At 39.8% G+C, this 13346-nt stretch overlaps 2 protein-coding genes across 2 annotated transcripts; both read right to left on the reverse strand.

Annotated features, from left to right (window-relative positions):
- Positions 1-293: 293 nt before the first annotated feature.
- LOC111783059 (Zinc finger C-x8-C-x5-C-x3-H type family protein) lies at positions 294-3934 on the reverse strand. Its single transcript, XM_023663935.2, has 6 exons — positions 3121-3934; positions 2009-2074; positions 1686-1805; positions 1307-1561; positions 897-1157; positions 294-811 (listed from the first exon to the last, which is right to left on the reverse strand). The coding sequence occupies exons 1-6, from the start codon at positions 3607-3609 to the stop codon at positions 593-595; spliced, it is 1410 nt and encodes a 469-aa protein (XP_023519703.2). The 5' UTR covers positions 3610-3934; the 3' UTR covers positions 294-592.
- Positions 3935-4965: 1031 nt separating this feature from the next.
- Positions 4966-12499, reverse strand: REF6 (relative of early flowering 6). Its single transcript, XM_023663734.2, has 7 exons — positions 11381-12499; positions 10569-10647; positions 10264-10331; positions 9939-10083; positions 8956-9614; positions 8189-8875; positions 4966-7206 (listed from the first exon to the last, which is right to left on the reverse strand). Exons 1-7 carry the CDS (start codon positions 12243-12245, stop codon positions 5168-5170), a joined length of 4542 nt encoding a protein of 1513 aa, XP_023519502.2. The 5' UTR covers positions 12246-12499; the 3' UTR covers positions 4966-5167.
- Positions 12500-13346: the final 847 nt, after the last annotated feature.

Below are 13346 nucleotides of genomic sequence, written 5' to 3' on the forward strand. Positions count from 1 at the left end.
AACCGACGTGAGATCTCACAATCCACCGTTTCCTACTAAACGCGTTTTAAAGCCTTGAGGGGAAACCGAAAGAAAAAGTCAACAAATAATAATATCTACTGGCGGTGGACTTGGACCGTTAAAAATCCACTCTTATAAAGAATGTTTCGTTCTCCTCCCCAATCGAGGTGGAAGCTTGGGCCGTTACATCATCAAAGACATTTGAAAGGACGAAAAGCGAGCACAGTCTTGTAAACCTATACAACCAATGAAACAGTTCCTGTTCAAGTAAAGTCATCAATGAAAAGGGAGGCTTTGAGGAAGTAATCAGTAATTCTTCTTATCAAACAACTTGAAGCAAAAGGCCATTGTTCCTTCTGTGCTCTGTTTAGCCAGGCGATATGACTGTCACAATCTCCAAATCTCACCAGTTAAGATTACAAGATTATAGCCAGTGTGTATATAATTTACATTTTTCCTTTGTTCAACGTAAATTATAGAAGAAAAAAAACCTCATGGTAGCTCAACCGACGAGACCGAGTCGGATATATCCTTGTCCGAAACAAATGCTCCATGAAAAATCCTATATCTAGCAGACCTCACCACAAACTACTTATGCAGACTGCTCAACTGTGGGGCTGTTTCTGCTCCCTCCCCCAGCCATTTCAGCCCCTTCTGCAGCACTGAAGTTACCGTAGCGAGGTTGCTGCTCAAGCTCGCCCACGCCCACGCCCACGGTTGAAGAAGCTGGAAGCATAGGATGGTCGAACTTGCAAGATGGCCCGAACTTGCAGATGCCGTAACGACTATAATATGTGCATATGTTCTGATCCTGAAACCATATAAAGATTCGAAAAGTCCAGTAAATGAATAAAGTCAATAAATAATAAGAACTACCCTTCAGTTTGAGGGCTTACAGGTCTCAAAGGCAGGCCTTTATCATTGAGAGTGCAAGCCGGTAACTTCGGGTTCCGATTCTTTGGATGGTGATATTTGCAAAGAGTTTTAAATTTACAGTCCCCCGTCTTTAGAAAGTAGCTGCATTCGGGTTGACCAGGTCGTTCGGGATACTCTTCCGCCTGCTGATGAGAAGGATAGATATCCGTCTCAGATGCTATATTGTTCACGACGTATGTCGGAGGTGGAAGCACGCTGATTTCTGATGGATATACGGGAGCCTTAACATTGTACATACCATGGAGGAAGTCAGTCAAGGAGTTCTAGAAACTAAACCAAATTACTCTAAGAAACACATCTACGCACGAGTCCAACAAGAAAGATATCGAAACACTTTCAACTCGGCAATCTGAGATAAAGGCGATAGTACCTGGTAACCGTTCCATTCTGAATCTGGAGATGGTGAAATCACAGCAGGTACAAATGCTGTAGCTTCATTCAGTACTCTTGGTGAATTCCAGGATGGGATATGTGATTGTGATCCACCTTGTAGGGGCACTCCATTGTTATATCCTGATGGAGATTCGGGTACAGCAACAGTTGTGGGATCAGGATGGTTAAACTTGCAGTTAGCTCCGTATTTGCAGGACCCGGTGCGCATGTAAAAGGGACATTCTTTTTCATCCTGTCAAAAAAAAAAAACATTAATTTCTTCAAGACATGTGAGATAAGAGATCAAGTCTACGAAGCTGTTGATGAAAGATTTGGAAAAGGTTCACCATCAAACGATGATAAAGAACAAACTTAACTGGTCGGATTGGCAGACCAAGGAAGTTAAGCTCTAGAATTGAGCTTGCCAACGCTTTTGGTCTCGTGTGGTTATATCTACAAGCGTCCCCGAATTTACAACCCCCCGTCCTCAAGTAAAACTGCAAATGGCTCATGAGGTGTAACGGTTAACTGATATCAGTAAATCAGTAAATCGTGCATGTCACAAAGGAAAATGAATATTTCACTATCTTGTACAGTAAAAGAGTATTCAAGAATAAGCAAACTGGGTAATGCATCAAACCATATAATTGTAGTAAAAGACTTGAAACAACTTTCATGAAATCATAACCACAATGGAAACCTTGCATTCCGTCTTGCCCGCCAGCCTAGCCGAATCGTCTTCGTACTTTAATTTCTCAGAAACAACCTTTCAAATTAAACAAAACAAAACCCATCACGAAGAATGTCGTCCAACGATAAATAGCTAGATTAACAATGGAAAAACAGAATCCAGATGTCTAAAACAAGAAATAAAACTGAGAAATCACTGAATGAAGTGAGAAATAGTACAAAAGAAGAAGTCGAGAAGAATAAAATTAAAAACTATTCGACTATACACAAAAATCCAAAGCACTCGAGATATTTCTTCAGCCTTTCAGACTGGATTGACAATTTTGGCCTTCTTCATTGAATCTTTCATTGAAAACAGAAAAAAGTTAAAAGATACCTAGACATAGCTAAGAATCTCAGTCGTCTGCAAATTCAAATTTTGTTCTTATCTAGTACAGTACTCCAAAAAGTTCCCTCAAACCCCAAATATCAATTCTTCACTTCACACAAGTGAGTACACCACAAATATCATAAGATACAAGATCCAATCCATCCTTTTATTAATAAAACAAGCGATGAACGGACACCAGTCCTGCGATCCCACATTAGTTGGGGAGGAGAATGAAGCATTCTTTATAAGTGTGTGGAAACCTCCCCTAGTAGAAACGTTTTAAAAACCTCGAGGGGAAGCCCAAAGAGGACAATATTTGCTAGCGGTGGACTTGGGCTGTTAGAGGCTGAGCCCCAAAGGGGGGTGGACACGAAAAACAGAAAGGTCTCAGCTCGAACAAAACTAAGCAAGCTGATATACGTTACTAGCAGTTACAATGATGACTGAGTGAAGACTACTTCCTCAAATTGAAGAGAAAAAGACAAATATTATGATCTTTCCAGCTAATTTTATCAGTTGAATGCGGCATAAGTCTTTAAAACAAGGCCAATTGGAGCAGTCTTTGTGGCCCTCCTCATTTGCAGTTCTAATTCTATTGATGATTTTTATTTGTTTCTAATCAAAACAAATACACGAAAGTTCATACAGAAATGTACTGTAAACTATGCATGCAAATTATCAGCTGAAGATCATACTGGAAAAAGAGATTTAAAGAAACAAACAAATATAAACAGAGATCGCCAAGAACAAACCTGGTTTTTCTTTCGCAGAGGGTGATTGAATTTGCAAAATGATCCGAACTTGCAGGTCCCAGTTTTGAGGTAAAAGGCACAATCCTCCGCCTCCGGTCGTACTGGATACTGGTTGTTTTTGCCTCTCCAATCCCCTATATTCTCCACCTCACCGCCGTCGCCGTCGGCTGCATCAACTTCCTCATCGTCATCGTCATCGCCGTCGTCATTCCTAACGCTTCTATCTCGATCACTCTCACCGATCTTCTTCGCATCATTTCCTTCACCTTCATCGGGATTCTTCTCAACTTCCCATTCTCCACCGTCATCAAAATCCTTCACGGTCTCCTCTTTCTCATCCTTCAAATCCAATTCCTGAAGCTCTGCATGGATGCGATCATCAGTAGCCACAGGATCAAGAACAGAACTACGAAACTGCGAAGAAGATTGAAACTCAGAAGCCGATTCTTCACAGTGATTAGGGACTGAAACGGCTTCAGAAGGTTCCATTATGCTCACATTTGAACACCCAGAAACCCTAGCTACAGAGAATAATAATATACATGGAGAGCTATGAACTTTTTGTAGCAAAAAGCAATTGGGTTTGACACTAATCGATAGTGAGAACTAAAAACAAGAAAAGTTCGCACAAAAAAAAAAAGGGTTTTACTCAAATTCCTTCTCTTTCTTCTCTTCTAGACGATTCGTGGGGTGCTTTCAGGATTGGATTTCATTTATTGACCTAAAATTGTGTAGAAAATTTGCAAAAACCATTTCAAGATTCCATGAATCTCAGTAAAATGGCATAAATATGTGTAAAGGGAAGGCTTTTGGAAAAGGTCCCTTTAAGAAGAGAACAAAGAATATTAAACTTTAAGCTTTTTTTTTTATCATACTTCTCCACTTGTGGTTTTTATTTATTATGGATTGACTTGGTAGAACAAAAAGGGTTTCCAGTTCTATAAGAAATGGTGTGTGAATCACAGTGCATTTAAGCTGACATTGGTAACATAATTAAAGCTATGTGTTTAATTGCTAAAAACAACCTCAAAATAAGGCATGGAAGGGTAGAGAGAACGTCTAGATTCATACGCACAAGTTGTGTCCAAATGGCAGATTCTAGCATTCAATTTTCCTGCTACCTCGACTTTGAGATTAGAAGTTTTGGTGTTGAAAAGGCGGTCAAGATTTACAACTTCACTTTTGTGTGTCATTTATGGAAGTTAGGAGTTCAAATCTATGTACTTTACCTTTGTGTTCATTTATGGAAGTTACAAGTTTAAATCTATGTAATTGTGAGATTCCACCGGTTGTATAGGAGAACTGGTTGTTCTTTATAAAGGTGCTTTATTAGGGTGTGAAAATCTCTCTTAAATAGACGCGTTTTAAAACTTTCGAAGCCTAGAAGGAGAAACTATGAAAGTCTCTCTCACCAATGATGCATTTTTAAATCTTAGAAACTCGGAAGGGGGAACTGTGAAAATCTCTCCCTAAAAGACGCGTTTTAAAACCTTGGAAACATGAAAGGGGATCTGTGAAAATCTCTCACCAACGCGTTTTAAAACCCTGGAAGCCTAGATGGAGAACTGTGAAAATCTCTCAACAAATACGGTTTAAAACTCTAAAATGGGGAACGGTGAAAATCTCTCTCCCACACACTCGTTTTAAAACTCTAGGAGGAGAAACTGTGAAAATCTCACCCCAACAGATACGTTAAAACTTTGGAAAGAAGAACGGTGAAAATCTCACCCCAACAGACAACGTTGTAAAACCCAGAAGGAAAAATTCAAAAAAAATAATATCCAGTATCCAGTAGCTGCAGGCTTGACCAAAACCGTCAAAGAAATAAAATAGATAGCACCAAGATGAGGATTAGCATCTGACTTCATTGGCCAAGAATGTTTGAAGAACCAAGCAATTGCTCAGTTTACATAAAATATATAGCACCAACGAAAACAGACAGCACAATAGAGTTAATTGTTACACTGAATCATAATATATAATTACAGGGATGTTCTAAATCTATCCCTATATCTAATCATATCCTAAATCTGTCAATTAAACACATTCATCTACCTTTCTTTGTTGAATGTCCAGTCTTCCGCTTGTGACGACTGAAATCCGAAACGAATCTGAATGTCTGACCACATCCTGGTTCAGCGCAAACGTAAGGTCGGGCACCTGTATGAACACGAATATGTTCTGTTCGTGCCCATGCCCATTTGAATGTCATCTTGCAGCCCTTCCATGGACATTTAAGGGGACGGTCGTCCATGTGGACTCGACGATGCTGCACGAGGTACTTGTGTGAGAAGAACTTCTTCCCACACCCTTTGACAGGACAAACATTTCGTTTGTGCACGACGAGTTCTTGTTTTGAACCGAAACTCATATTGCAACCCTCGATGTCGCAAAGATATTCTGATTCCTCATCCCCTGCTGCTTTTGAATCTCTACGGCCTGCTGGAGTCTTCAAAGATGAACTATTCTTCACCTTTTTCTTGCTAATTGGTTTTTTATCTTTCAGTTTCGCTTCTGAAAGTTTAGTAGGCTTTAGAGTTCTTTTTCGAAGACGTGTGCTAGGTCCACCTGGTTGCTCGTTTTCTGATTCCAAATCGGTCGATTTACAAGTCCTCTTAGCTTGCTTACCGTGCCGATTAGTGGCATGTTGTATTCTTGGCTGAGGGGTCTCTAAGTTTGAGGTATGGCGGCCTCCACATTTTAAGGATTGAGCAAATTCTTCTTTCAAAGTCTGCGAGGCTCCTCGCTTCGCAGATCGCAGGATCTCTTGTTTCATTTGAGAAATTGTCTCGGCCTTGACTGGCTTACTTCGGAGTACTCTCCTCCGGTATTGATTAATACTATCATCAAGTTGGTTATCTGATGTATTGAATTGCATGTTTCTTCTATGCTGCAGAAGAGGATTATCATCTTCGTCAGGATCGTCTGAGAATACGTCTTCCCTCGCCGTGGGTTTGGCTGGTTTCCGTTGAGGTCTACTTCTATTCTGATGAGAATCATTTTCAACGGAGTCCTCTGAAACGACATCTTCACTCTCGATTGATTTCGCCTTCTTGCTTCTGGAAGTCCTTTGATGATGCCAAAGAAAACTATCGTCCCGTATATCATGTGAAACGACGTTCTTCTTAAGAACATTGGTTTGCTTGCTTCTTGGAATCCTTATATGTTGCTCACGATGCCGAGAAGAATCGTGCTCTAAGGAATCATCAGAAACTGCAGGTTCTATCTCACCCCATTTCGGCAGCTTGAATCCAGAGAACCCTCTGTGCTGCTGATTACGACGATCTCTGAGAGAGTCCTCTGAACCGGTGTCATACGTTCGACAATATGTCACTCCCTTGCTAATGGAAACTCCTCCATGTTTTCCACAAGAATCATCCTCAACAGAATCATCCGACATAGCATCATTGATCTCAACAAATTTGTATCGCTTGTTCCGATGAATCTTATGATGCTGATCGACACAATCTTCGACTGAATCATCTGAAACCATGTCCTCTGACTCTCGAGGTTTCACTTTTTTAGCTGTTCCGCTCCCACGAGTCATTTTTCTCTTGCCAGCGGATTTTCTATTCACCATAACAGTCTCAGTTTTACGGACATTTTCCGATTTCCAGTCAAACTTCTCATCCGGCATTGTCCAAGAATGGAAGACGTCTACATCTTCTTGTTGAGGATCTCGCTTTGCTAGCAAAGAATGAACTTGATTCGACATCCAGACTTTCCCACACCATTTCCCTGCAACTATTCGTTTCAACTTGCCAGCAGTCCTTCTTTGATAGACTTTCGGCTTACCAGAAGCGTTGGGAGTAGCACTACGGCCAAATGCATTATAAATAACAGAATTGTATGGCATCTGCTTACTATAAAGAGGAGAGTGACTAAGGTTGGCACTGTAAAACAGATTTATTCCCAACTTTACAGCCCAATCTCCATTACCTGGAATGGCTTCCTCACTATCTAAAGCTAACTGAATTCTCCTTTCTTCATCTTCGGTGGCACCTCTGAACGTCGTATCGGTCCACACATGGTCCATACTTAATTCTTGTGCCACCAATTTTGCTTCTGCCTCCATCTTCGGGTAGTCTGTAACAATTTTTCTTTGAAGTTCAGCATAATAGTAAAAAAAACTGACAAAATGCAATGACCATTATAAAAGAAATCCAAAACAGATTACTTTACGAATAGTAATCACGAGTAGTTACTAAGGCATGTGTATTTAAATAAGAACGAAATAATATTATATCGAAAGTAGAGGCATAAATGAAAATAATGAGGGTGCATGGTTCAAAGTTGTAGCATTAGCAAATGTGACTAATACCCCTAGATGGCCCTGCGACAAGTACAACTTGGAGACTCATCAACGTCCAGAAACATTAAACGAAAGGTAGAAGGCTTGAAGAATTCTAAAAGAAAAACGAAGAACTTAACATAGAGCTCCATATAACAAGAAAAACTAACATCGAAGTTACCAAGATCTTTACATAGAAGCCTCCACATACACCAGTCATACTATAACCGCTCAAGCCCAAGCCCACCGCTAGCATATATTGTCCTCTTTGGGCTTTCCCTTCTGGGCTTTCCCTTCTGGGCTTCCCCTCAAAGTTTTTAAAACACATCTGCTAGGGAGAGGTTTCCGAATCCTTATAAAGAATGCTTCGTTCTCCTCCCTAACCGATGTGGGATCTCACACAAACTGACACTAATCAGTGGTTCGACATTGTTCTCCATGTAAGTACAAAACTTAACACCAGTCCAAACTAACCCAAGATTTTTGAATCTGCTTAAAAAAATTCCCTCAACTTTCCCTAAATCTTGAAATTAGTCCCCACACGAAAATTATTACTAAATTTAAGATTTATTTGAAGTCCAACGGCTACGGGGACTAAAATTGGACAATTGAAAGTACATAAACTAAATAAAATGAAACCAAAGTCGAGGGCCAAAATGATATTTTAACCTAATAACTATAATTACTATTATTTTGTGGAGAAGGTGGAACAGTTCCAGGGTTCAATCCGTCTATCCTATATCACAACAAGAACAAGTAGATGAGTAAGTATTGCACCTGGATGACAGAGTAAAAGAATGTGCGCTCCTCCAATTGGTCGAAGTTGTTGTTCCACTTCTTTTGCGTGCTCTAGGCAGAATACATGCAACCTAGAGGAGTCTTCATCAATATCTGGAGCAAATGGCATATTCTCAATCTCCACCGGTTCCGTGGATTCGCCAAATGTTGGTTTTTCAGTATCAGCGTCTAAGGAAGATCTGTCGTTCACATGCAAATCTTGATATCTAGGCGACAAGCCATTTTTCTTAGTTGAACCTATGCCATCCATTTCAGACTCTGAAGAACATCTAGCTTGTCCAAATTCTTCATAGTCATTAATTTGGAAGTGCATTTGATCTGTAGCATTAACGCCAAATGACGAGGCATTGTGATCCAAAGTTGCAGTATTTTTGCAATTTTCACTAGAAGTAAGACCAGAATTGTCATACTGATATTGGTTTCCTGAAGAACAAACCGTTAGTTTAGCATCGCCGGGATTTAAAGCAGCATCTGCTTCAGCATTGTCCTCCTCAGAATCGGAAGAAAGTCCATATGCCAATGCGAGCATGCCAAGGGCAGAAGTCTCATTCCGTTTTTCAGTACTTAGATTAGCTTTGTAACTTTCATCTGCAATTGGAAGCTGGCGATTGACAGCCTGGACTGGGACGTCGTACAAACCATCAGAAACACACGTATCTCTTTTTCCTGCATTGGTAAACAAGCGTTCTAAGAGAGAATGATTTAAGAATGCCAGCAGCTATAATTTAATTAGTTATAAAACCTACCACTATTACTAATCTGCTGAGAGCTAACTGCATGCCCATCTCTAATAGCAATCCCAGAACCAACAGCCCAATCATTAAAGAAGCTACAGTCAGCTGACATAAGGTACCTAGCAGCTTGTTCTCTCGGTTGGACGATGGCTACACAGGCAAAGCTTAAAATGCCACATGTGACACAAGAAAACAGCCTTTGATCTGATAATCCATCACTAAGAACATTACCACCTCGTTCGTTGCTGCCATTCGAAGTCTTCGACCTTGAATCACATAAATTCTCCGTGTTTCTTTCAGAGAGAGTAGAATACAGCCTGTTAGCTGAATAGAAACCTTTAACTTGATTCATTCCCTGGCTATTTTCTAGTGTGAGATTATCATAATCAAAACTTTGATAAGATTTGGTTTCTTCCTTAGAACTGCAAAAACCAACAGGAAATCTAGATTTTGCTCTCAGGTGGGATCCAATGCGCAGTCTCGAATAAATAGAATCTGAAGAACCTGGGGGAAGAAGTACAACCGACGCTCCTCTTCCAAGAATGTCCAGCAGGCTGTTATTCTCTATAATATTCTGTACAAATAACTCTTTTATAACTGCTTCCCCTTCACTCTTTCTTTTATTTTTTAGTCGTGAACTTCTTGGTTCAGCACCCGTGCACAGAGGTGATCTGAATGTTAAAACACAAGATGTGTTAAATCGAGTGAAAAAACGATATTGATAATGATATAAGAATTTCCAACAATCTCTGTCACTCTAGTAAATGGAAATTATTTTCTTACAATAGATTTCCAAATGACCTGAGTTTGAACCTTTGAAATAGCATATGGGCATAGATTTGATACAGGAATCATAATTTCTTTAAGAACAGAACGTATTTAGATATCATCGGATTTGAAATTAATTCCAAGAAGATAAAGAACAAAGAAAGCTATTGAAAAAGAGAGGAACCATCAGGCTCAAATGGATGTTACAAATAGAAGGAAAGACAAACCTGGAACTTAAAGCAAGATCGTATAGCAACTGAAAATGAGAGACCATCGGAGGATAATTGATCGAAGCTCTACGAATTGCAGCATCTTTAGCAAGCCTTACCCATTCTGGAGTTGCAATATTGGCTGCCTCCCCACAGTTAAACCCTAGAGGAAAGTAGCAAAATACACACAATACATGAAAACGGATACAATTGCAGTTTAGAGTAAAAACAACGATAAACATACGCTATTTTTATTCAACAAAAAATAAAATAAAATGAACGAAGAAGATCAATCACATGTGCACCATGAAACTATGGTGTCAAAAGCTTCTAGAGACCTCACCATGACTGAAACCTGTATGATAAGCCCGAGGAAAAGTGACAACAAATTCACCAGCATTTTGCACTAACCTGGTGCAAATCAATGAAAGCGGTGAGTATACAAATTCGACTACTCGTGGGATCAAATGATGATGCAAGAAACTTCTGGAGGGAACAGTAGAAATGGTAATATTTGAGCCAATATCATCATCAACGAGTAAGAGTATGACGATTTGCAATGACTGACGTTTTAAGTCTCAGGTACCTACCCTAGAGAAACAGTACCTAAATCAAGGAAGTAGGAAGTTTAATATAATGCAGGTTTACCTGCAACATGGAACTCCAGCGCTAACTAGAACTTCAGGTGACATCACAGTGATCTTCTCACCAAGAACAGCAAAAGTGACTGGATGAGGAAAAGAAAAAGAATTGATTATGAATGAAATCCAAAACTGACATGATAAGCAAATATTGATTGTGGAAAGAGAAAAGGGGAGGACAGGGGACGATTGTACTACTTATATATAACACACATACGAAAGAAGTGGAAAAAGCTAAGAAAGATCCACTTCCTGAAGCACTCTTATTATCAAAACTTAACTACAGGTTGCACATGGAGCAACCATCGCTATCACAAATTATAGATAAGAACAGAATTTTGAACAACGAAAAAACACCCATGTAAACGAAAAACAAAATGCACGGTAAGCATCAATGGACAGGGACAAGGAATTGAGCAGGCAGTCAATTTGTAACAGAGCTAACCTAAAGAACTCAAGTGAACTATAGAACCTATCACAATTTTCCCTTGAACAGTCAAATGGCAATAGCATATACAGATATACACCTTGTTGTGCAATGGATTATGATCAGAGGAATATCCCGTTCAATGGATATACAGTTATACACCTTATTATGCGCAACGGATAATGATCAGAGAAGAGTATCACATTCAATAGCATGTTTATAAAAATGCTATCCGCTTAAAAACACATATTAAGTTACACCAATCCAACCTAACAAATGCAGCTATAATATTTCTGCCAAGAACATAACTGAATTGTGTAGTAACCATAGAAACTATAAGATAAGGTAATTGCGAGTAGTGGCTTGCCACTTCAATGAAGCCATCAACTCACCAAGGGGATTGATTTCTCCTCCGTATCCCTGAACCCTTACAACCTCCTCAAACGCCACAGCAGCATCTCTAGGTACGCCATACCATGTCTTTCCCGCCCCCATATGCAGATAATTTAAGCTATGCAAGTCATGGTCTTCTACATGCCAAGCGAACCAGCTAAACATCATAGCTACGTACACCATTGGCGAAGTAACTCCTGGAATCTCTTCCTTCATAAACTTCAATAGAGACCCCTTCGCCCTAGACACCCCCCTCATGTTCCATGCCGTCTCCCCAAGCGTTGTTCCTTCCCCTGCCTCCCGAAGCATTTTTGCATTTACCGGCACAAAAGCTGAACCAGGCATGTCGTTCGCATATTCCACTGAAAACGGCTTGTCCAAAGTGGCTCTCCAATAGAGCGTCTCGATTTCTAAAGGCGAAAGCCCCCCTTTCTTCGCACATTTCTTCAAATAGCTCTTCTCAAAGCTCTTCGCCTTAGCTTCAAATTGCTGAAATGTGTAGTACTCGCCGCTCTGCCACACTGATTTCTGAACCGGCCGAGTTTTACGCGGGCAAAACCCGATCTGTTGTTGTCGAGTAGTGAATGTAGGCGGAGACTTGGAATCGCTCGTGTCAGAACAGGGGGCACGAGCTGCAAGCGACCTATTGAAATTGACAATTACAGTTTTCTTCGGTGATGGAGATACAGGGGGCACAATTTTGCAGATACCAAACTTGGAAGCCTCTTTTTCGATCTTGAAAATGTATGAAATTGGATCTTGAAACTCTGCCAAAGTCGGGTGGTATTCAGGAGCCAGAGGTAGGGTTTTGAGCCAGGAAAATACCTCTTGCGGCGGCTCCGCCGCCAGAGCCGTGGCTGCCATTAATACGAAGTTGAAGGTGAACTGCAGCAAGGTTTCTCATGCAAGACCCATTTTCAACCAAGCCACAGAATCACAACAGAACAACCTCCTCACATCCCCTGCTGCTTCAAATTCTCTGCCTCTTCCTTCTAGAAATCTTCACAAATCCAATTTCCCCTGTTTCTCCAATCATACAGAGGAAAGGAAAGAGAAGAACAAAAACCCAGAGGTGAAAAGAAAAAGAAAAAAAAAAAAAAAAAAAAAAAAAACTTAATATTTTGGGGGCAGAGGAGAGTGAGAGGTTGGAGTGGAGTAGAAACCCATGTGAGTGGGGGGATTTATTCTGGGTTTGCAAACGGCTCTCAAAATCGCGCTTATTTCCCCATTAATTTACGCTTTTGCCATCCATACTTTCTATTTCGCAAAAATGACTCTACAAATTCATAATTGCAATTTTGTCTCATTTTCCTAATCCTAGTTGTCATTTTATTTGTTTGTTTTTTCTCATGTTATGATAAGAAACCGAAAAATATAATTAATTTAACCCAATTAATTTATTTGGTTTTTATATTTGTATTAATTTTAATAATTTTTATTTTTCTTCCCGACTATGCTATATTATCAAATTATTTTAATTATATAAAAGAAATAACAATATTCTTTAGTGAAGCTTTGAAACCAAACTTCTCCTCATGAGAATAGATGGGTTGATTCAGGTGAGATCCAATGTAGATCCAACTTTCTATTCACTCGTGGGATCCGAACGGTCTAGGGGGACCACTTCGGCTCCTCTCTTCTCGAGAATCCATACACCCCTTATCAGTATATAGACAGTTATCTCTCAAGCACAGGTTTAGGTTGGCCTCAATGGAAAAATAAAACGGAGCACCTAACAACGTATCTTCACAGACTAAGAACTACGAGATCGCCCCTTCCATTCTGGGTGACGAAGGGATCGTACCATTGGAGCCTAAGAGTAAATAGTTTGACTAAAGAAGTAATTTTAAAATTAACTAAAGAGACTAAATAGTCATTAGTGAGTAAGTTAATAACATAAGTGGGATAGTAGCATACCACTTTACAACTTTTTTTTAATATAAAAAAGTAATTATTAATTTAATG

This window comes from Cucurbita pepo, chromosome 20 (assembly GCF_057944985.1).
Source record: "Cucurbita pepo subsp. pepo isolate OVF chromosome 20, ASM5794498v1, whole genome shotgun sequence".
In the NCBI taxonomy this organism is placed as follows: Eukaryota; Viridiplantae; Streptophyta; class Magnoliopsida; order Cucurbitales; family Cucurbitaceae; genus Cucurbita; species Cucurbita pepo.